The following is a 23,278-nucleotide window of genomic DNA, read 5'->3' as shown; positions in this document are numbered from 1 at the left end:
AAACAAAATTACTAAAAATCAAAAACGAATTTTTAAGAAAAATCGACAAGGGGTGCCTAAATTTTTCGACGAAAAAAAAATTTTTCAAATCGTTCTAAAAAAATTATTTTCAATTGTGGGGGTCAATTACAATTATTTTTGGTCATTATATATACCCCCGAAATCCTACCCACTTTCCAGAAAAAAATTCAAGTAGATACTGAAATTTTTAGACGAAATTAAAAAATTTCAAATCATACTAAAAAAATTATATTAAGTTACAGGGGTCAATTACAATCATTTTTGGTCATTATACATACCCCCAAAATCCTACTCAGTTTCGAGAAAAAAATTCCTTACTGAAAATATAATTTCTGGAAAGAAATGTCTGCCCGAATTTTCTTGCGAATCTTTAAAGCGTCATAACTTCTGAACGGGTTGGACAATTTTAGTGTTCAAAAAAGCAAACGACGCGTATTTTAGTGAAGAATATGTAGAAATTGCAAAAATATTCGAAAAGTTGTTCTTTAAGCTCGTAAAGTTAGAAAAACCCTATAAAAATGGTCCAATTTTCAAACAGCCATAACTCCTGCAATAGTAACTAGATTTCAATGAAACTTTTTCCCGAAGTAGAGCTCATGGGTACCTACAAAAAAGTATTAGACAACTTTTCTGTAGCGCATCAAACAAAATTACTAAAAATGAAAAACAAATTTTTAAGAAAAATCGACAAGTGTTACTCAACTATCGCGCAACAAATTGAAACTCGTAAATAATTACACCAAAAAGGAGTGCAGTTTGTTAAACTTCGATCCAGATCAGTATAATCAATCGCAAAAATATATGATTTAAATATCGAACGAAGTTTATAATTCCCACTGACAGAAAGAGCTCATAAAAAGTACCCTAAAATATATTTTTCGATCTAGCCTTCGAGCGCGAATTAAAAAGCGTAGCTTCCACGACGTTTCACTTTTGTATTCAGTTGGACGAAGTAAACAGAATTAATATCCTTCCATAATAGTTATGCAAGATCGTTTATACTTTTTTTCAATTCCTCGAGGCCACGTTCCAGTTTTTATGCGCAACCTTGCAGTTTCTTTCCTCCGCCATACTGAAGTTAACAGTTACAACAAATCGATCTCAAAATTTTCAAGTTTGAAATTCTTTCTCCAAGATGATACTTGGATAGCATATTTAAAATAAAAAATACCAGAATTCTCTAACCGTCAAAATTTTCCCCGTTTTCAGAACAAAGTCGTGATTTAGCGTGGCGTACGTGCGCGGAACAAAGAGAATCATTTCGTGGCGGCCAGTTTCCTCAAGGACAGTGATATGAGCGCGTCCGGATCAGACCTGAGTCGCGCTTAACGTTAATAAATTCTTTTATGTACGGTTAATCGGGTGCAATTACTCGTTCGCCTTGAGAGACTCTCACTTTTGCGCGCGGGGACGCAGAATTGGCTTCTCGTTCCGCGATATTGCAATATCGTTACGTTTATTACGTTGGTGAACCCTGTGACGTGTAAACCGCGAAAATTCGCGTCCAGCAATTACGGTGATTACGGGGCTTTGGACGGAGAAAGCCTTTTCACCGTTCGCGACCAAAACCACTTTCCTCCGTTTCCACTTTTGTTTTCTCTGTTTATCGCTCGTCCCGGGTGACATTTTCACCGCGAGTGGGGGAACTCTTCGACCTCATAAGGCAAGCTCTATGCTCGCTAAACGCGAGCAAACGAATGCACCCAAATGAAACACAGGTAACACGAAATAATTATTTAATAATTAATCTCGAGGCGACAGATTGATCCAATATTAATTTTAGTGTCTAAAGAGGATCCAGAAAGGGGAGATTGTAATAATTTAACCCTTGACAAAGGGTTAATAATCGTTAAAAATACATTTCTGAGTGTTCCAGAGGAATGTTTGTTAGTATTTACGGTGCTACGTAAACGCTTGTTTCTATCGAGAATACGGAAACGCAATGAACGTCATTGCGTCGTTTGGTTCGCAGGAGCGACGTCTGCTTTAATCAGCAGCGTCGAGCATAGTAAACAAGCGTTACGCGTATCGTTACATTGCGAAAAAGGCGCGATAACGAGAAGCGCTTCGGGATCTCTGGGAAAGTGCATTTGCATGCACGTGACGATGTCGGTGTCATTAATTAGCGCGTCTGACATATGGCCCCATTTCGTGTTTCTATACTCTGTTCCCTCGTCCGTGTACTTGCAAATTAATCGGCGCGTTTGTAACGAGCATTGTAACAACGACTTCCGCGAGTTGCGTCTAACAATTGGATATCATTTGGCTTCGAAAAGAAGATTCAAGCTCCTCTAATTATAATTTTTGCTCGCTCTGAAATCACGAGATTCCTTTGAATTGAAATTGATAAATTAACCTTTCGAATCGCCTGAAATGCTTAAAAATTCGCGTAAAGTGTACGAGAGATTGTTCCAGATTTCTATTAAGTAAACACCTGAAACATTGTAGAATAGGCTGATTGTTTCTCAACTCGCGTGCGTGGTTAATTAACTAAAGAGGTTAATTAAGAAAAGAATAACACGTGTTTCGCTGCTGCTACGAAATTTATTAGGAGTTGTGCATGTAAAAGTCTGTTGTTTAAAGTTATTCCTTTGAGAAAATCGTCGCCAGGTCCAACAGGGATTTGGTAAACGGCGTGACGTTCCTCAGCGATTCCTTGAACAGCTTCCTGGTGATCGCGCCATTGGAAAATTTTCCGCGTCTTCTCCTCTTGTCCTGATAATCGCCGCTGCAGACAACTCTGTTTCCACCTTAAATCACAAAACGGAAATGCATTCAAATAATTTCTTCCAAAATCTTTCGAAACGAAATAAACGCAATTAAAAATTTAACGAAGGACTGATACACAAATTCTTGGACGGTTCTTGAATATATTAAATAAATAGTAAATTAATATACCATGGGAGATGAAACTTTCCTCCATCGAGAAACACCGATTAAGTAGATGCATAAACTTGGAAACTTTGTTTAGAATATTGATTGAATAGGAAAGTTATGTAGGAACATGGTGGAATATAAATTAGAGTTTAATAACTCGGCGTAAAGAGACTCCATATATTATAAATCTAGGATCGGTGTTAAAATTAACGTGGATGCGGATTAGGAAACACATTAATTACGAGTACGCGTGTAAACGTGCTCTCGATTGTCTTGTACGACATGAACAGATGGAAATAGACTGCCCCGCGAATAATATACGTACTCTGGCGTGTAATATCGTGTAAACTTTCTACCGATCGACGTTCGAATCGACGATACCTCAAACCGGTGAAAGTAACTGCTAACAAAGTAAATACTAGGAATGCATAGGCGATGATATGGCGGTAAATAATTAGGACAACACGCATACTGCGATTATTCATTCCGTGATAAACCCCGAACTGACGATAGATATATTCGATTTCACTCAATTTCTCATTTCACGTCATTTAAACACCTGTTATGGTGTTCTTTCAACCTTTGCATTCTGGAGCCTCTAAATCGTCGTGGATCAAAATTTTATTAGAGCTAGACTGCGAATCTTTATACAAATTCATACATTTATTGATAGGATTAGTGAAATGGGAGCTTCGTAAAGGGTTGTTTCAACCCCTGAGTATAATAATTCATTTCTTACTTGTTTCTTATATTTTTGCATATTAAGTGCATTCTGCAATTTTTTGAAACACGATTAAAGCCTGCATAGCTCTTTCTACAAAACGAGAATAAGATTTTCGGGAAAACATCTGAATTTCTCGAGTCCTTTTGAGTGAAATTTCGATTATAGTAAATTTGCATATTAAGTGCATTCTGTAATTTTTTGAAACACGATTAAAGCTTGCATAGCTCTTTCTACAAAACGAGAATAAGATTTTTGGGAAAACATCTGAATTTCTCGAGTCCTTTTGAGTGAAATTTCGATTATAGTAAATTTGCATATTAAGTGCATTCTGTAGTTTTTTAAAACTCGATTAAAGCTTGCATAGCTCTTTCTACAAAACGAGAATAAGATTTTTGGGAAAACAGCTGAATTTCTCGAGGCTTTTTGAGTGAAATTTCGATTATAGTAAATTTGCATATTAAGTGCATTCTGTAATTTTTTGAAACACGATTAAAGCTTGCATAGCTCTTTCTACAAAACGAGAATAAATTTTTTGGGAAAACATCTGAATTTCTCGAGGCTTTTTGAGTGAAATTTCAATTATAGTAAATTTGCATATTAAGTGCATTCTGTAATTTTTTGAAACACGATTAAAGCTTGCATAGCTCTTCCTACAAAACGAGAATAAGATTTTTGGGAAAACATCTGAATTTCTCGAGGCTTTTTGAGTGAAATTTCGATTATAGTAAATTTGCATATTAAGTGCATTCTGTAGTTTTTTGAAACACGATTAAAGCTTGCATAGCTCTTCCTACAAAACGAGAATAAGATTTTTGGGAAAACATCTGAATTTCTCGAGTCTTTTTGAGTGAAATTTCGATTATAGTAAATTTGCATATTAAGTGCATTCTGTAATTTTTTGAAACACGATTAAAGCCTGCATAGCTCTTTCTACAAAACGAGAATAAGATTTTCGGGAAAACATCTGAATTTCTCGAGTCTTTTTGAGTGAAATTTCGATTATAGTAAATTTGCATATTAAGTGCATTCTGTAATTTTTTGAAACACGATTAAAACTTGCATAGTTTTTCCTACAAAACGAGAATAAGATTTTCGGGAAAACATCTGAATTTTTCGAGTCCTTTTGAGTGAAATTTCGATTATAGTAAATTTGCATATTAAGTGCATTCTGTAGTTTTTTGAAACACGATTAAAGCTTGCATAACTCTTTCTACAAAATGAGAATAAGATTTTTGGGAAAACATCTGAATTTCTCGAGTCCTTTTGAGTGAAATTTCGATTATAGTAAATTTGCATATTAAGTGCATTCTGTAATTTTTTGAAACACGATTAAAGCTTGCATAGCTCTTCCTACAAAACGAGAATTAGATTTTTGGGAAAACATCTGAATTTCTCGAGTCCTTTTGAGTGAAATTTCGATTATAGTAAATTTGCATATTAAGTGCATTCTGTAATTTTTTGAAACACGATTAAAGCTTGCATAGCTCTTTCTACAAAACGAGAATAAGATTTTTGAGAAAACATCTGAATTTCTCGAGGCTTTTTGAGTGAAATTTCGATTATAGTAAATTTGCATATTAAGTGCATTCTGTAATTTTTTGAAACACGATTAAAGCTTGCATAGCTCTTTCTACAAAACGAGAATAAGATTTTTGGGAAAACATCTGAATTTCTCGAGGCTTTTTGAGTGAAATTTCAATTATAGTAAATTTGCATATTAAGTGCATTCTGTAATTTTTTGAAACACGATTAAAGCTTGCATAGCTCTTCCTACAAAACGAGAATAAGATTTTTGGGAAAACATCTGAATTTCTCGAGTCCTTTTGAGTGAAATTTCGATTATAGTAAATTTGCATATTAAGTGCATTCTGTAATTTTTTGAAACACGATTAAAGCTTGCATAGCTCTTCCTACAAAACGAGAATAAGATTTTCGGGAAAACATCTGAATTTCTCGAGTCTTTTTGAGTGAAATTTCGATTATAGTAAATTTGCATATTAAGTGCATTCTGTAGTTTTCTGAGAATTTAAATTTCCCACGAACACAGTCTAATTATAACATACATTAAACTAACAATGACAATGAATTAAATGGAAAGGGAGCACTTTGAGTTTTCAAAAGCTACTTCGAAATTGCTAATCACGTGTATTGAAAAATGTTCACAGAGTGCAGAGGGTTGAAGAGCGCTGTAACTCGAGAAATACTCACGTCGAGGAACCATGGATTCCGAGGAAGCCTCCACCGACGCGTTATTGCTTGAATCCGAGTTTTGGTGGCGGAGTTGCAGCTGTTGCAACCGCGGGAGACGGACGACGTTGCCCAGGAGGTCGAGCGACAAAGATTCCATATTTTCTGGGCGGAGGTAGAGGCGGCGGGAAGGACGGTTCCAAAATCTTTAATAATAAAATTTGCATCTAGGAAACCCTCGTTAAGGAGACCAGGCAGTCAGATTTAACCTTTTTCTAAGGGCTTATTAAAAAAAAAATTATTATTAAAATTCATCTCTCAAATCCTTATTTTTCACCACAACGTCATGAAACTTTAGCATTTAATTTCTCAATAATATTACTTTCGAAAAAAATCAATTTTCTGACCGTCTGGCCTCCTTAGTTCCATACGGAACCAACTTCTCCAGTGCTGATTTTCAAAACCAAGCACCAGATTTCCAAACATGGACTCCCAATTATACCCAATTACACATTACCGGATTTCTCGATGGAAATTGACGCGAACATTACGCGATTAGAGGACGGATAATCCCGACCATAATACCAGCTAATCCCGCTAATAATATTGTTCCTTGGTCGGTGTATCTGGCAGTAATCAAGCCCGTTTCCATTGAATGCGTCTTAACTAACCCGTGTCCCATGGTTTTGCTCAATTTCGTTAACAGACACCGAAGTAACTTTACATGTCGCGTCTCCTAGTCGCGGATTCTAATAGAATTCCCCGCCAATCTGTCCCTGTTTGCGTCTGCTCGGTTTTGCGGCCGCGGCGCTCCGTCCGAATTGTTACAGGAGTAGTAAGAGGTAAACCGCTCGAGCAATTCACGTGACAATTACAGCGCGTCGCGTCGGGGAAAAGCTCCGGCGTTTCTCTGGTCCCGTTTAATGGAAACCCACCTTGAGGTCCTCGAGTGTGGCCGTCCTTCCTTCGACGTCCGTCGCGAGTTCGGGTTTCCGGTCAGCGACGTCGCCCGCGGGACACTCGAACGAACTACCGGACGACTTGTACTGAAAATCAACTACGATTTAATAATAATCGGTGACCGTAGACGGGGAACAATCGTTCGTTACTTTTTCGACGATCCTCTCCAGCTCCTCCAGCTTATCCGCCGCGACGATCAATTCCGTGCTCAATCTCCGCATCTGAACAATTCAAATTTCTCTTTTTTACATCGTACGGGGGAAGTAAGTGAAACTTTTCGGTGAATGTCAAGTTACTTCGTTCTCGAGCTGCTCGGACGTCACCTTCTGACCCTCCTTCTGCAAGATTTTCGTCACTGTTACGATATACAGGGTGTTCGGTCACCCCTGGGAAAAATTTTAATGGGGAATGGATTCTAGAGGCCAAAATAAGATGAAAATCAAGAATGCCAATTTGTTGATTGAGGCTTCGTTAAAAAGTTATTAACGTTTAAAGTTTCACCAGTACTGAATTTTTTTCTAGGAAATGGGTAGGATTTCGGAGGTATGTGTATTCACCAAAAATGGTTGTATTTGACCCTAGAATCTAGAAATAATTTTTTCGGAACGATTTGAAATTTTTCATTTTCGTCGAAAAATTTGGGCACCCTGTCGATTTTTCTTAGAATTTCGTTTTTCATTTTTAGTAATTTTGTTTGACTCCCTACAGAAAAGTTGTCTAATACTTTTTTATAGGTACCCATGAGCTCTACTTCAGAAAAAAGCTTCATTGAAATATATCCACTATTGTAGGAGTTATGTCTGTTTGAAAATTGGACCATTTTTATGGGGTTTTTCTCATTTTGCGGGGACAAGGACCAACTTTTCGAATATTTTTGCGATTTGAACATATTCTCCACAAAAATACGCGTAGTTTGCTTTTTTGAACATTAAAATCGTCCAATCCGTTCAGGAGTTATGACGTTTTAAAGATTCGCATGAAATTTTGGTCAAACATTTCTGGCCAAAAATTATATTTTCGGTAAGGAATTTTTTTCTCAAAACTGAGTAGGATTTTGGGGGTATGTATAATGACCAAAAATTATTGTAATTGACCTCAGCAACCGAAAATAATTTTTTTAGAACGATTTGAAATTCTCTTTTTTCGTTGAAAAATTTAGGCACCTATCGATTTTTCTTAAAAATTCCTTTTTCATTTTTAATAATTTCATTTGACGCCCTACAGAAAAGTTGTCTAATACCTTTTTGTATGTACCTATGAGCTCTACCTCAGAAAAAAGTTTCATTGAAATATATTCACTATTATAGGAGTTATGATTATTTGAAAATTGGATCATTTTTATGGGGTTTTTCTCATTTTGCGGGGTCAGGGACCAACTTTCCGAATATTTTTACAATTTCTACATATTCTTCACTAAAATACGCGTAGTTTACTTCTTTAAACATTAAAATCGTCCAATCCGTTCAGAAGTTATGACATTTTAAAGATATGAATGAAATTTCGAGGAACCATTTCTGGCCTCATATTATATTTTCAGTAATGAATTTTTATTTCGAAACTGAGTAGGATTTCGAGGGTATGTATAATGACCAAAAATGATTGTAATTGACCCCTGTAACTAAATATAATTTTTTTAGTATGATTTGAAATTTTTTAATTTCGTCTAAAAATTTCAGTATCTACTTGAATTTTTTTCTCGAAAATGCGCAGGATTTCGAGGGTATGTCTATTCACCAAGAATGCTTATAATTGACCCCTGCAACCAAAAATAATTTTTCCAGAACGATTTGAAATTTTTGAATTTAATTGTTAATAACTTTTTAACGAAGCCTCCATCAACAAATTGGTATTTTTGATTTTCGTCTTATTTCGGCCTCCAGAATCCTCCATTAAAATTTTTCCCAGGGGTGGCCGAACACCCTGTATAGCTTAATTTCTATTAACTTCAGGAACGCGTTTTTCAACTTGGATAGATTTTTATTATTATAGAATTTTAATTGGACACTGACCACTCTGACGACCACCGTCTCGTACTCTTCCTTCTTGTCCTTCAGCGCCGCGACGTCCTCGATTCTCTGCAACAATCACCAATCTGTACATAACCGATCGAACGAGAAATTGCTATGACAAACCGACCGTTCTGTACTCTTCCACAACCTTCAGCATCTGTTCGTTGGACTTGTCCATTTTTCTAAGTATCTGCAATCCGCGATCATCGATTAAACTTAACCCCTTCGCGTCGATCGTAGGGTCAGTCGCCCTAATATGGAATACTCTTTTTTATACACGTGTTTCACTTGCAGAACTTTTATAAAAACTCTTTTGACTGGTAACTGCCAAATTAGAAATATAATAACGGTTTCAGAAATGTTTATTCTTTTTAATGAGGTCCCCATTTTCCATATTGGGCTCATAGTACTCGTAATATGGAATAGAATTGAGTTAACACAAAGCTGATGCACTTGCCTTATTGTGTATAATATTAAGTCCAAGATCAAAAATATTTTCAATTGCATTCATTGTCAATAGATGTAAAAATCACGATTCTTTAATATTGCAGTGGTCCAAATAAGGAACATATTCTATATTAGAACAACTGACCCTATTGTTTTGGATACAAAACTGTGGGTAGCTATTGTTCGTTCGAAGCTTGAGGGAAAAACTCGCATAACTGTTATCGAAATACTCACGACGGTGGCGAACCACAGAGCCACGTAGAAAAGAATGTACAACAACACGCAATTGTAGACGTTGTCCAACATGTACGCTCGTATGAACGACTGCAAAACGAAGGAGATCGATGGAATATTACGGTTTACGCTTTTTGGAGTTTGGAATTGTTATTAGTTGGTTTACCTGACGATCGTAAATGTCAATGAGTTTCAGGAACGGATAGGACCTCTTCAGCCTGGAAAAGTAACTCCGCCTTTGCCAGAACATTTTCGCGACAGCGATTCATTAATCTTCGCTGGGACGAGGAAAGACGAGACAGGAGAAGGAAAACGTCGACGTTAAAAAATGCACGAATCGCGGGGCGCAAACGAGAGGCGAGAATCTGTCGGTCGACGATGCAACATCGCGAATTCGGCCGGAATTGAATAATTGACTGACGAGGAATCGAGTTTTCTGCTCGTCGGATCTCGGACATGTGCAATGACGTTAAAAGAATTCCATCAACTTCAACGAAATCGACGACAGAGGAATCTTCTCGATATTCTTCAGTGTTCGTGTATCGAAGGTTAGTAATATAGTTTAAAAAATAAGCTCTCATTTAATTTCGTAAATATTCCGAGGCATTTACGAGAATGCAACATCGAGATGTCTAGCCTGAAATTTACGTCCCCCATTTTGCTTTACATTCTACTATTTCAGCGATTAAACTTGACGTTGGAATTATGAATATACCTTTAATAAATTTTAATATTGTTAATTGGTGTAAGTGCACATCCGTTGCAGCTTAAAAACGAAAGATTAGATTATGAAATTTATTTGACACTATGAAGTAACGCGTCCAACATGGCGTGACTCACCTGTTCATAATGGCTTCATATTATGCGATAGCGTGAACCACCGGTGAGTCACGCTACCTTTCATTTTTCTTTCCTTTTTTTTTTTTTTTATAATTTTCGCGTCGTTATCAAGAATCGGATTCAATTAGCTTTATAAAGTACAACCGAGTGACAACGATCTTTTCAAACTTTCCAAAATAAATATATTCGATTATTTTAATTTCCCTCGTTGAATCCCACGAAGCTCGAAATTTCTTGAAATTGCAAAATTCACGTAAGGTGTGCATTCTCATTAGAAATCACGATCCAATCATCCGTGGGCTGTTGTTTTGTTAATTTATGTGCACAAGGGGTTGCGTTTGTGCATTCGTACCAAATACAATTCTCTTTGCTAAATCCTGCGATATTAATAATGCACACGAGCCCGGTGGACTTAATTTTGTGCGTCATCGATCGATCTTTGCAATAACTACGAACTGATAATGTCCCCGATAACGCGGCGGCGATAGGCGACGAGTTGAAAAAAAAAGAAAAATCGAGAAAGAATCCCGAACGACGCGTGCATCGTGAATCATTATTATCCTTCGTTAAACGAGTCGACGAGAGACGAGACGTCCGTAGAGCGATTTCATCGCGTCCAGCTCGTAAAGTAATTCGCCGGTGATTTACGGAGATGCTAATTGGCCCCGCGGCGTCCACGCTTTTAGCGGGGTCCGGGCTTTATAATTTTACGAGGTTCGATCTGGAACCGCGGCGTCGAAATTATCGTCGGAAGAGCGGCCGCGATATATCGCGCGTTAATAACACTTTGCCAGCCACGGGTTTCTGCGTTACGCGCGATTTTCGATAAAAGAAGCACGCGAAATACGGGCCGCGTTAATGCGCGTCACGAAACGAGAACTTATTCAAATACGGTGTTTAATAACGAGTATGTACGGTTGATTTACGATTTCCGATTTCCGATCGCGCGAACGAAGAATCGAAATTATATGATCCGAAATTGAAGATACACATTTATGAATATACGATTTCGGTGGAATCAATTCCCGTTTCGGTCGCCATTGCATAGTTTCCTATCGTTTTGTCGTTATCTGTTTTCGATTTTCCACCCTCCTGGGGTGGGTCGAACACTCGGGGGGAATATGCTCGAATTGTTAAATTAAAATTGTTTCTTTTAACACGTTCGCCGCCAGATCGAAACAGTATGACATTTTGTAAAAATAGAATTTTGATTTTAGACCATTTTGTAAGCTAAAATTTGTTTCAGTACTTATTCTTGTAACCTTAAAATTCACAAATTCTCAACGTCTTAAATTGAGAATTAATTTTTTCAGTATCATAGTGGTAAATTCTGTCACTCATATATATATAATTGTTTAAATATGTGAATTGATATAAAGTTAGATACGGATAACGTTCTTTTGTTCGATAATTGTAAGTAGTCATATTGTTACAGTAAGATTAATAAACTTACATGGGGCTCCGATAAATTTTCTCGCGCGAACGTAATTAAATTTCTGAGGGGGTAAATGAAAGGCGGATCAACGAAACTGAATTCTGGTGCTCAGGAACAGTTAAATCTAATTATTATAATTGAACAACTACCCTTACTTACCCTGGAATTAGGAGTGCTTTTGTAATAATGAAACCTACATCTAATGCAATTTCTGCTACATAGAGGTTTGGAGCATCCTTAAAGTAAATTAAACTTTTAACGATTCAACGTCATTATTATTTTTATATATTACTTGAGCGTTGCTTAAGAGTAACCTGGGAGGAAAATTATAATTAGGATTGGATCTAGACATTGTGTCTTTCTGAACTTCCGCAAAACTATAGTATCAAAACTGAAATATATTGTTTTTTCTAGAAAGGGCAATTCTGACCTTACATCGCAAATTGTACTATACAAAGTGCCATAAATTTCGTTTAACACAATGAAATTGAATTAAAGATAATTGATTTAAAGATAAAACGATGTTTGAAGAGCAATGTACGGTTTTGTTCCCTATAAATGTTTCCCCCAGCTGAATTCCCAGAAAAAATGTTCAAAATTTCTACGAAACAAACGCGTCCGCGACCAAACGCGGTAACAAAAGCCGCGCTTCAAAAATTCCGCGAACAAAATTTGGAGTCGAAACACGCGAGACCGTTGTTTACGGTCCAACGATTTTGTTAAAAACTTCCGACCGTAAAATACGAATAATTGAATTACACAATCGTTTCGTGCAACAATCACGGTTTCATGAAACAGTCTAAACAACGTCGTAATTAATACGTTTCACAATTGGTTGCAACGATACTGGTATAAACACAGGGAATTAAATAAATATAAAAATAATACACATAAAACATTTATAACGGATTGTAACGATCAAAATGAAATAAGCGAAATTGTTTCGAAAATTGTCTTTAATCATTTATAACTCGAAAACTGAAGTACGAAAGACAATTTTATTTGCTTTATTATATGTATAGGTTCAACTTTAAAAAATATAAAATATAATTACAAAGAGATCCTTTAATGAGTCTCCAAACAAATGAACTTGACTGTCCGTCTTACGAAAACATCCCCGCGCTCAGGGGCATCCCCATTGGCAAAATGGAGCACGAAATAGTTCGTGCGACGATAAAGCATATTAGAAATTAATCCCCCGGCGATCGTTCGCCCTTTCGCGGTGCCGATCGGCGTCAGCATTCGATTAAATAAACAGGAATTAGCACATGAAAGGCCGCGGTTGCGTGACTCGTGCGTCGACAGGGCGGTAAGGGGTGGTTTTGGACGCCACTTGTAGTTTCCCATCGCGCCTAACGGGTTTCGGGGGTTGACTAACTAAATACGGTGGCCTGCTACGAAATGGGCCCCGGGGCCAGGGTTAAACCAAGCTTAAAAAGCGTCGCGAACGATCGTCAGTAGGGGGGGGGGGGGGTGAATTCCGCGCGCAAACACCGGGGCGGCTCCTCTGCGAAAACACTCGAGATCACTTAGAGGAATCTCCGCCCGTGTCACCCTTCCGCGATTTCCGGGGACCCTCGTGCCGATACAAAACCGTCCCCGTTGTTGTTTATGTAAAACAGTAGCAGATATCGAACGGCCAGCTTCCACTTGACGCGTCAAAAACGTCAGTTACACTGGTAAAGCGGGGGCGGCGGGGTCTCCCGGAGGGTGGTTCGAGCTACGGCGAAAGACCTTGTCGCCTTGGAATTCGAGAGTTTCCGATCCGTCGGGGTGCGCGGTGTTATTATTTAGAAGGGGCGAGGGTTGGCGGATAGGGATAAATGATTCGTGATGCGGGGGTGGCGGTGTCGACCGACGATTCGCGCTGATTGGTGGTTAGTTTGTCGCGCGGTTGAACCATGCATCGTCGATGGTAATTAATAGAGTTGTTCGGGAGGAAGGTAAATAAGCATATGGGCAGATTGAGGTGTTTTGTTCATCTTGGATCCCCCGTGGATAAATTAGAATGATGTTTTGAATCGTAATAATTAGACTGGGGATGCTAAAATAGGTAAAAGAACGAAACCTGAGTAGAAGTTCGTTTTATCGCTAGAGATCATTAAAAATATATTTTTTATACAAACATATGTCGAAACATATTGTATATATCATATATGTCTATTGCATTTCTTTTCCTAAAATTAATGCTTCCGAACGTCTATTTCACTCTACTAATTCAACGTTTGTATACGATAGACACGACAGAAATGACAACATAGATATTTATACATCTCGAGTTTACTTATAGCGAATCATTAATGTTCATATATTCTACGAATAGTATTAATCACTAATTCTGAAGTATTCTTGACAGATAGTATAAGTTACAATGCTTCATACTTCGAATCGTAATAACTTTTCAATTGTTAGATTTAGAGCATATGTAGCCTAGTATTTTTCTGCAGACAGTAGACAACTGCATCTAATAGAGCAATGAAAATTATATCTAGAATGCACGCTACGCGATATCACTCAATTTTTGTCGACCGCTATAGGCTCGACTTCAAAAGATGCGACTCGCCATCTCTCGAGCCGTGCACGGTACATCGCCGCCAGGCTCGAAGCAGCTCGTGAGGGACTAATTTTCCACCTTGCCCGGAGAACTCCTTGGAATCTCCACGTTTCTGGGCGCGTCTCCTTTGCGGAACGCAATTTCCAGCCGATCGGTTAAAACAAACTCGCGTCGTCTGGTCGTTTCACGAGCGGTTTATCGCGCGATAGGCGAGTATAAAGGCGGTGGTCCCGTGCAGGAGCAAATCGGTCGGGCAGCGAAAACAGGATAACGCCGGAGGATCGTCGATCCTGGAGCGTCGTACGCCTAAACAGAGGCGGGCAATAGCATCGGGAACATAATCGATTTGCCGTGAACTCATCCGTGATTCGGGGCCGCGCAGTCGGCGCGACAAGAAAGTCTCGGTCGCCCGGCAAAGGCGCCAGCGAACCGAGAAATTACTCATCGTTCTGATTGAGGTTAATTAATTAGATAATTAAGTCTCCCCCGGCCGCAGGACGACGACGGAGACGTCGAGTCGCGGTGCTCCTTCCTCCGGTCCCTCCCGGCTCTGTCCTCCGTCTATTCCCGCGGGATGATTTCGCGGCGGTGATCCTCGTTATAAAAATGCTCCTCAGTATTACGGGAACCACCCTCCACCCTTATCTCATTAATGTCCTTACTCGATTCATGCCGGCGCGCTGCTCCCCGCCGCCTGACGTTTCGCGCTGGAATTGGTATCCAGCGTTAAATTGATATTTAGCGAAAAGTTTTTTCTCCTCCCCGACCCCGTGATTTAATCAGGTAAACGACAGGAGCGACGGGGATTGCTTTCCAACGACGTTACAGGCTCTATTTTTATCTCGTTAGGAGTAAACATTCGTTGACCACGATGGCCTCATTCTTACCGCGATCCGGAGCATTTAACGTTACTGGGCGTCGAATCAGCGTTAATTCGAACAATTGTATTTACTTTTTCGTATAGAACTCTTCTATATACAGGGTGGGGCAGTAACTATTAGCACCTCAGATATCTTGGAAACTATAAGTTTCACAGAAATGTTTGCTAAAGTAAATTGCACAGTACGAAGGGCGCTATTGGGTGGCGATAATAGTTTTTTTGCAGGTGGAGGTACTTCGGACATTTGAAGGTCACATGCATTTTCTTAAATGAATCGGTATGTTTTTGCTTCCGTATCACGATAGAGGATCTTAAAACGAGTTCAACGACCTATTACACAAGGTCATTGAAGGTCATAGAAAGTAGAGAAAGGCGATAATACTTACGGTTTTGGTAGTAAATGAAACATACGTTTTGTCAACAGTAGAGGAATGCGTAATGCTTACCGTTTACTTCACTGAGAATAAACACTGCTTGAAGGACACTTTAATAGTTTGCAGAGTAAGATAAACATCATAAGATTAGTATCGATAAATCGGTCAATCCGGCACGATGTATCCGTTTGAAGAGCAGGTTGATATGCTTCTTATTTATGGCGAATGTCAACAAAATTCTGCAAGGGCGAAAAACTTGTATGCTGAACGATATCCACATCGGTCTCAGCCTTCGCGTCAAATATTTAAAAATGTGTATGATAAACTTAGGCAAACCGGTAGTTTAAGTGTTCGTAAAAGTGAACGCCAGAAACGAGTAATTAACGAAGAAATGGTAATCGGTGTGCTCGCTAGTGTGTCTAGAAATTCTCATATTAGTTCGCGACAAATTGAACGCGAATCTGGCATTAGTAGGAGGAGCGTACTTCGCATTTTGCACCGTCACAAATTTCATCCGTATCACGTTAGTCTTCACCAAGAATTGCATGGGAACGACTTCATGAATCGCGTTGAATTTTGTCGATGGTCTATACGTCAGATTCAAAACAATGAGCTTTTTTTTAATACCGTCTTATTTACTGATGAAGCAACATTCACAAATCACGGGAATGTTAATTTGCATAACATGCATTTATGGGCAGCGGAAAATCCACATTGGCTGCGACAGGTTGAACATCAAAAACAATGGTCTGTGAATGTATGGTGCGGTATCATAGGTGATAAAATTATTGGACCTTATTTTATCAATGGAAATTTGAATGGCAACGTCTATGCTAATTTTATTAAGGATACATTGGGTCTTTTTCTAGAAGAGTTACCTTTATTTACACGACAAACCATGTGGTATCAACATGATGGATGCCCAGCACATTATTCATCGATTGCGCGAAGGGAACTCGATGAAAAATTTCGAAATCGTTGGATTGGACGCGGCGGTCCAATATCGTGGCCAGCTCATTCACCAGACATAACGCCTTTAGATTTCTTTCTGTGGGGAACACTGAAAGAGAAAGTGTACAAAGAAGTACCAACTACATCTCTCGATATGCAACAGCGAATTATTGCAGCCTGTGCATCAATAAGTTCTGACGCTGTAAGACTTGCAAGTCAATCAATCGTAAAAAGAATCCAACGGTGCATTGACAGTGATGGTCATCATTTCGAACACCTACTATAAACATGTTTCATTTACTACCAAAACCGTAAGTATTATCGCCTTTCTCTACTTTCTATGACCTTCAATGACCTTGTGTAATAGGTCGTTGAACTCGTTTTAAGATCCTCTATCGTGATACGGAAGCAAAAACATACCGATTCATTTAAAAAAATGCATGTGACCTTGAAATGTCCGAAGTACCTCCACCTGCAAAAAAACTATTATTGCCACCCAATAGCACCTTTCGTACTGTACAATTTACTTTAGCAAATATTTCTGTGAAATTTATAGTTTCCAAGATATCTGAGGTGCTAATAGTTACTGCCCCACCCTGTATAGGGACGTAGGATTCATAAGAATGATTTTGCCTTAGACGACGAGATATTGGGCAGTCGATCGAAGAGTGTAGAACTAATCATTTCTTTGCCATGATACCTTAATAATTTTTTACGTAGAATGAACAGACGAATGGATCTGTCCAATAAAAAATATGAAAAAAAGATGCAATACTCAATTGCAATCTAAGGTCCTCGTACAACGTTACTTATAAACATAATATCTGTGATTTTTTCTTCTATTATGCAATGTTTGAAGATTGAAGATTATACCTAGCAACAAAACGAAGAAAGTGTTGAACTCTCTCAATGTTGTCTATGTATGTTTTCTAACAAGGAGACCAAATTATGCTGCCATATTCTAGAACAAGTCTTGTCAAAGCACAATATAGGATTTTGAGTGTATTAGTTTTACCAAAGTATCTGGAAACTCTCATAAATCGAAGAGAGCAAAGACCATGCGAAATAATTTTGTTCGCAATGAAGTTTGAAAGATAAGTTAGAAAGAATATACAAATATTCCCTGGCTTGAACAGAGGCTCGTCGCGAGCCGGTCGACTTTAAATCGAATTTCTACAAACCCCGGGACCATTCGATAAATCCTCACGTCTCTTTATGCGCTGGTATTTTATAAACGACGTCGTCCCCGTCGGCGGGGGTCGCGTACGAAGGAACTCTTTACACGTGACACTTAACGAGAATCTCATAATCTTGCGGGAACGTCGATCCATCTCTCTCGTCCCGCCCCGTCCCCGCGCGGCCGGAAAATCCCTTTGAAGCTCTGCCCATTGACGCTCGCGGTTTAATATTCCGTCACGAATATTAATGCCCTCCTAGCAACTGCTCCTCGTAAATCAGCAAAGCCTCCTCGCCCGATGCACTTTTCGTTGCGGTTTTTCCGCGTTCTCTTTCAATTTTCATCCCCTTTCTTCCCGCCCTGTCTCTCGCGCGACTTCCGGCCAATTCGTGCCATTCCTTATTGTTGTTCGATCAATCCTTCGCGCCAGCAATAAAGCTCGATTACATTTAGGGGTTGCTCTAGTATTATATTCACTATTTTTCACTGCTCAATTTTTGGAATAAATAAATGGGTAAAATACCAGAACTATCGACACTTGTAGTGTATTTATTTGTGACAAAGAAATAATAACAAGGAAATAAGCGTTCATTCATTCTCTCGTAGAAAATTACTGTAAATTATCATCATCTACCAAGGAAATAAAATCTCTTACAATTTCGATAAATTTATATACCCCAAAATTAAAAATTCAAAACGATTCTTACATAGACGCGAGACAATTTTACAGCACGCAACAGTCTGAGAATCTCATCACAAACAAAAATGTTCACAACATTGGATACAAAAGCCTACGATTTTTTGACGTTTGAATTCGCGACGAGTAGACAATCTATGATCGGCGAAGGGAAAGTTCCAACCCTTTGGTTCGAAGCATCGTCGCGGAGAACGGACAATGGCGGGTTGTCTTAGTTTCCCGGTATCACCCCCTATAATGGAAAGTCGCGACTGGCGTTCAGAAAGAAGAAAAACCGCAAGTAACGCGTCGACCCAATACTTTTCCTTCGCTCGTCAGCCCGTATTTTCTCCCTCGCGCGTTTTTCCGCGGTCTTCGGCCCCCCCGTTTTGCTCGGTGTCCCTGTTCCTCGTCGCCTTTGTTTCCCGTGGATCCTTCGTCTCCCGTTTCACTCCCACAGGCCACCGTTGATTCCCGCGATTCTCCCCTCCAGGTCCTCGCGAGCGGGACGGGGACAGTCTCGCTGATTGAGAATAATGCGAGGTACCAATTACTCGCCGGCATAAAGAGGAATTCATTAGCGGGAGAAACGCGCCGGTGGGGCATCTCTCGAGCAACTGCACCGGTTGCACGCGCCTTTTGTAAGCCCGGGGATGCGCCACGGTACCGGAGCACTTCCTGTATTGTACTTCGGGGCCGCGGCGACGCGTGGTGCGGCCCACCGTCGACGACACAGGGAATATTTTACATTCCCGCGGCAAAGGAGACCCGGGGAAAAGAGAAAAGAGGCTAATATTTGCTGCTCGTTACCTGGAAACTGTAATAATTCGAAAATTCTACGTAGATCTCTCCTCTAGAAATGCTCGATGAATCGTGGTACCCCTTTCTGAACTCCCTGAAAGGTTTTCGAATATTTATTTATTGGGTAGCGGAGGGATCTTATTGTTACTTTAGGTTTTCGTCGCACCCTAAGAATATAAATAAAAAATGTGCTGAAATTCTAGCATGGAAAATTCGAAAATTCCAGGCAGATCTCTCCTCTAGAAATGCTCGATGAATCGTGGTACCCCTTTCTGAACTCCCTGAAAGGTTTTCGAATATTTATTTATTGGGTAGCGGAGGGATCTTATTTTTAGTTTAGATCTTCGTTGCACCCTAAGAATGTAAATAAAAAATGTGCTCAAATTCTAGCATAGAAAATTCGAAAATTCCAAGCAGATCTCTCTTCTAGAAATGCTCGATGAATCGTGGTACCCCTTTCTGAACTGCCTAAAAGGCTTCGGAATTTTTATTTATAGGGTAGTAGAGAGATCTCATTTTTACTTTAGGTCTTCGTTGCACCCTAAGAATATAAAAAATGTGCTCAAATTCTAGCATAGAAAATTCGAAAATTCCAGGCAGATCTCTCCTCTGGAAATGCTCGATGAATCGTGGTACCCCTTTCTGAACTCCCTGAAAGGCTCACGAATATTTATTTATAGGATAGTAGAGAGATCTTACTGTTACTTTAGGTCTTCGTTACACCCTAAGAATATAAAAAATGTACTCAAATTTTAGCATAGAAAATTCGGAAATTCCAAGCAGATCTCTCCTCTGGAAATGCTCGATGAATCGTGGTACCCCTTTCTGAACTACCCAAAAGGCTTCCAAAATTTTTTTATAGGGTAGTAGGGAGATTTTATTTTTACTTTAGGTCTTCGTTGCACCCTAAGAATATAAAAAATGTACTCAAATTCTAGCATAGAAAATTCGGAAATTCCAAGCAGATCTCTCCTCTGGAAATGCTCGATGAATCGTGGTACCCCTTTCTGAACTCCCTGAAAGGTTTTCGAATATTTATTTATAGGGTAGTAGAGAGATCTTATTGTTACTTTAGGTCTTCGTTGCACCCTAAGAATATAAAAAATGTACTCAAATTCTAGCATAGAAAATTCGGAAATTCCAAGCAGATCTCTCCTCTGGAAATGCTCGATGAATCGTGGTACCCCTTTCTAAACTCCCTGAAAGGCTTCCGAATATTTATTTATAGGGTAGTAGGGAGATCTTATTTTTACTTTAGGTCTTCGTTGCACCCTAAGAATATAAATAAAAAATGTGCTCAAATTCTAGCATAGAAAATTCGAAAATTCCAGACAGATCTCTCCTCTGGAAATGCTCGATGAATCGTGGTACCCTTCTCTGAACTCCCCGAAAGGCTTCCGAATATTTATTTATAGGATAGTAGAGAGATCTTATTGTTACTTTAGGTCTTCGTTGCACCCTAAGAATATAAAAAATGTGCTCAAATTCTAGCATAGAAAATTCGAAAATTCCAGGCAGATCTCTCTTCTAGAAATGCTCGATGAATCATGGTACCCCTTTCTGAACTCCCTGAAAGGCTCACGAATATTTATTTATAGGATAGTAGAGAGATCTTACTGTTACTTTAGGTCTTCGTTGCACCCTAAGAATATAAAAAATGTGCTCAAATTCTAGCATAGAAAATTCGGAAATTCCAGGCAGATCTCTCCTCTGGAAATGCTCGATGAATCGTGGTACCCCTTTCTGAACTACCCAAAAGGCTTCCAAAATTTTTTTATAGGGTAGTAGGGAGATTTTATTTCTACTTTAGGTCTTCGTTGCACCCTAAGAATGTAAAAAATGTGCTCAAATTCTAGCATAGAAAATTCGAAAATTCCAGACAGATCTCTCTTCTAGAAATGTTCGATGAATCGTGGTACCCCTTTCTGAACTCCCTGAAAGGCTTTCGAATATTTATTTATTGGGTAGCGGAGGGATCTTATTGTTACTTTAGGTTTTCGTCGCACCCTAAGAATATAAATAAAAAATGTGCTGAAATTCTAGCATAGAAAATTCGAAAAAACCAGGCAGATTTCTCCTCTAGAAATGCTCGATGAATCGTGGTACACCTTTCTGAACTCCCTGAAAGGTTTTCGAATATTTATTTATAAGATAGTAGAGAGATCTTACTGTTACTTTAGGTCTTCGTTGCACCATAAGAATATAAAAAATGTGCTCAAATTCCAGCATGGAAAATTCGAAAATTCCAGGCAGATTTCTCCTCGAAATGCTCGATGAATCGTGGTACCCCTTTCTGAACTCCCTGAAAGGCTCACGAAAATTTATTTATAGGATAGTAGAGAGATCTTACTGTTACTTTAGGTCTTCGTTGCACCCTAAGAATATAAAAAATGTGCTCAAATTCCAGCATAGAAAATTCGAAAATTCCAGGCAGATCTCTCTTCTAGAAATGCTCGATGAATCGTGGTACCCCTTTCTGAACTCCCTGAAAGGCTCACGAATATTTATTTATAGGATAGTAGAGAGATCTTACTGTTACTTTAGGTCTTCGTTGCACCCTAAGAATATAAAAAATGTGCTCAAATTCTAGCATAGAAAATTCGAAAATTCCAGGCAGATTTCTCCTCTGGAAATGCTCGATGAATCGTGGTACCCCTTTCTAAACTCCCTGAAAGGCTCCCTGAATATTTATTTATAGGGTAGTAGAGAGATCTTATTTTTACTTTAGGTCTTCGTTGCACCCTAAGAATATAAATAAAAAATGTGCTGAAATTCTAGCATAGAAAATTCGAAGCGACTAAAATAGTAAATATACTTTCCCCGAAAGTATATAAAGCCCCGAATTGCGTGTTCACGTAATTCTTGATCTAAATTATATTCCGCGGGGAGCCGTTTCGCCCATGGGGATTCCAGAAGACTTTCTTTGCCTCTTATCGAATAAGAAAGCTGGTTTCCTTCCAAGTCCCGATGTTCCACCGAGCATGAAATAAGTGTACACACGAGGGAGGGGGGGGGGGGACGATAAAGCGTGGTTCTAAGGGAAACAGGGGGCAGGCTTCGTTCTCGAGACGCGGATCCCCGGGTCCAATCGAATCCGGAGATAAAAAGGATCCGTCGTTGGAGAACCGTAAAGGTATAATCGGTCTCGGAACGAGGAAACGATAAATATCCGCGAGCGACGCGCGAGCAAACAGAATGTACAACTTTACGCAACAGCGCAAATAAAATTACGTGCACGCGTGCCGCGGCGATGATGCAAATTTATTGCTCGAGAACGGGGACAAAAAGAAGAACACCGTTTACGTTGGTTTTTATCGCTCGATGCACACTTTGTGCAATTATTCGCGTTCTTAAATCCCTCGACTTACCATTTAATCCCATATAATTTTATCAAATATACGCTATTTAATTTTATAAGTAAGAAAGAACAGATTTCTTTCACGAATACCTCGCTGATATAAAAATGTGATTTTCATGTATGAGACTCGGTGTCGAGAAGTTGTGACCTTTGACTTACCAAGTTAATTCCGTATAATTTTTCAAATATACACTATTTAATTTTGTTTAAAGTTCGTAAGAGAATGATCATAAGAAAGAACAGATTTGTTTCACGAATACTTCGCTAATATAAAAACATCGAGTCAGACTCGTCATTGTAGAGTTTGCTCTAAATAGATGATCTAGAGTTAATTCATTCTGTAACGACGATATGAATTTAACTCCTTAACGATCGTGCCCGAGTCTGACAGCTTTCAAAACGATATTTGTTTAATCTAACGTTTCAAGGGATGGCAATATTAGTTTTCCTTTAAATTATACATTAGATACAACGAAAACTGCATTTTTATATAGCCTAGAAACAAATTCAATAAAGAAAGATGATCTTCCTTGGTTAACCCGACAAATTTAAGCGTTAAGGGGTTGAGGACTTTCTTCTGGTTTTAAATGTCGAGAATTCGCACGGGAATGATTGGAAAAATCAATTCGAACGCTTAGGCACGAAGCAACACCCCAGAAGACGGGTCCCCGAGCAAACAGCCGCGCCTAAACGCGGCCAGCAATCGGCAAATTAATTAAAGTTCGAACGAAACGCGAGGGAACTGAATCATCCCTGGGCTGAAATCCGATTCA

General features: G+C 39.0%; 2 protein-coding genes across 2 annotated transcripts; both read right to left on the bottom strand.

Annotated features, from left to right (window-relative positions):
- Window positions 1–2,604: 2,604 nt before the first annotated feature.
- Window positions 2,605–6,491, bottom strand: LOC143341363 (uncharacterized). The gene is made up of 3 exons (XM_076764250.1): window positions 6,481–6,491; window positions 5,831–6,015; window positions 2,605–2,771 (listed from the first exon to the last, which is right to left on the bottom strand). Exons 1-3 carry the CDS (start codon window positions 6,489–6,491, stop codon window positions 2,605–2,607), a joined length of 363 nt encoding a protein of 120 aa, XP_076620365.1.
- A 238-nt stretch (window positions 6,492–6,729) lies between these two features.
- Window positions 6,730–8,956, bottom strand: LOC143341362 (uncharacterized). Its single transcript, XM_076764249.1, has 5 exons — window positions 8,906–8,956; window positions 8,779–8,844; window positions 7,066–7,107; window positions 6,919–6,990; window positions 6,730–6,855 (listed from the first exon to the last, which is right to left on the bottom strand). The coding sequence occupies exons 1-5, from the start codon at window positions 8,954–8,956 to the stop codon at window positions 6,730–6,732; spliced, it is 357 nt and encodes a 118-aa protein (XP_076620364.1).
- Between the last annotated feature and the right edge of the window lie 14,322 nt (window positions 8,957–23,278).

The sequence above is a fragment of the Colletes latitarsis genome, chromosome 4, assembly GCF_051014445.1.
Source record: "Colletes latitarsis isolate SP2378_abdomen chromosome 4, iyColLati1, whole genome shotgun sequence".
Classification (NCBI taxonomy): Eukaryota; Metazoa; Arthropoda; class Insecta; order Hymenoptera; family Colletidae; genus Colletes; species Colletes latitarsis.
Note: the sequence above shows the minus strand (reverse complement) of the source record. Positions and strands in the feature narration are given on the sequence as shown.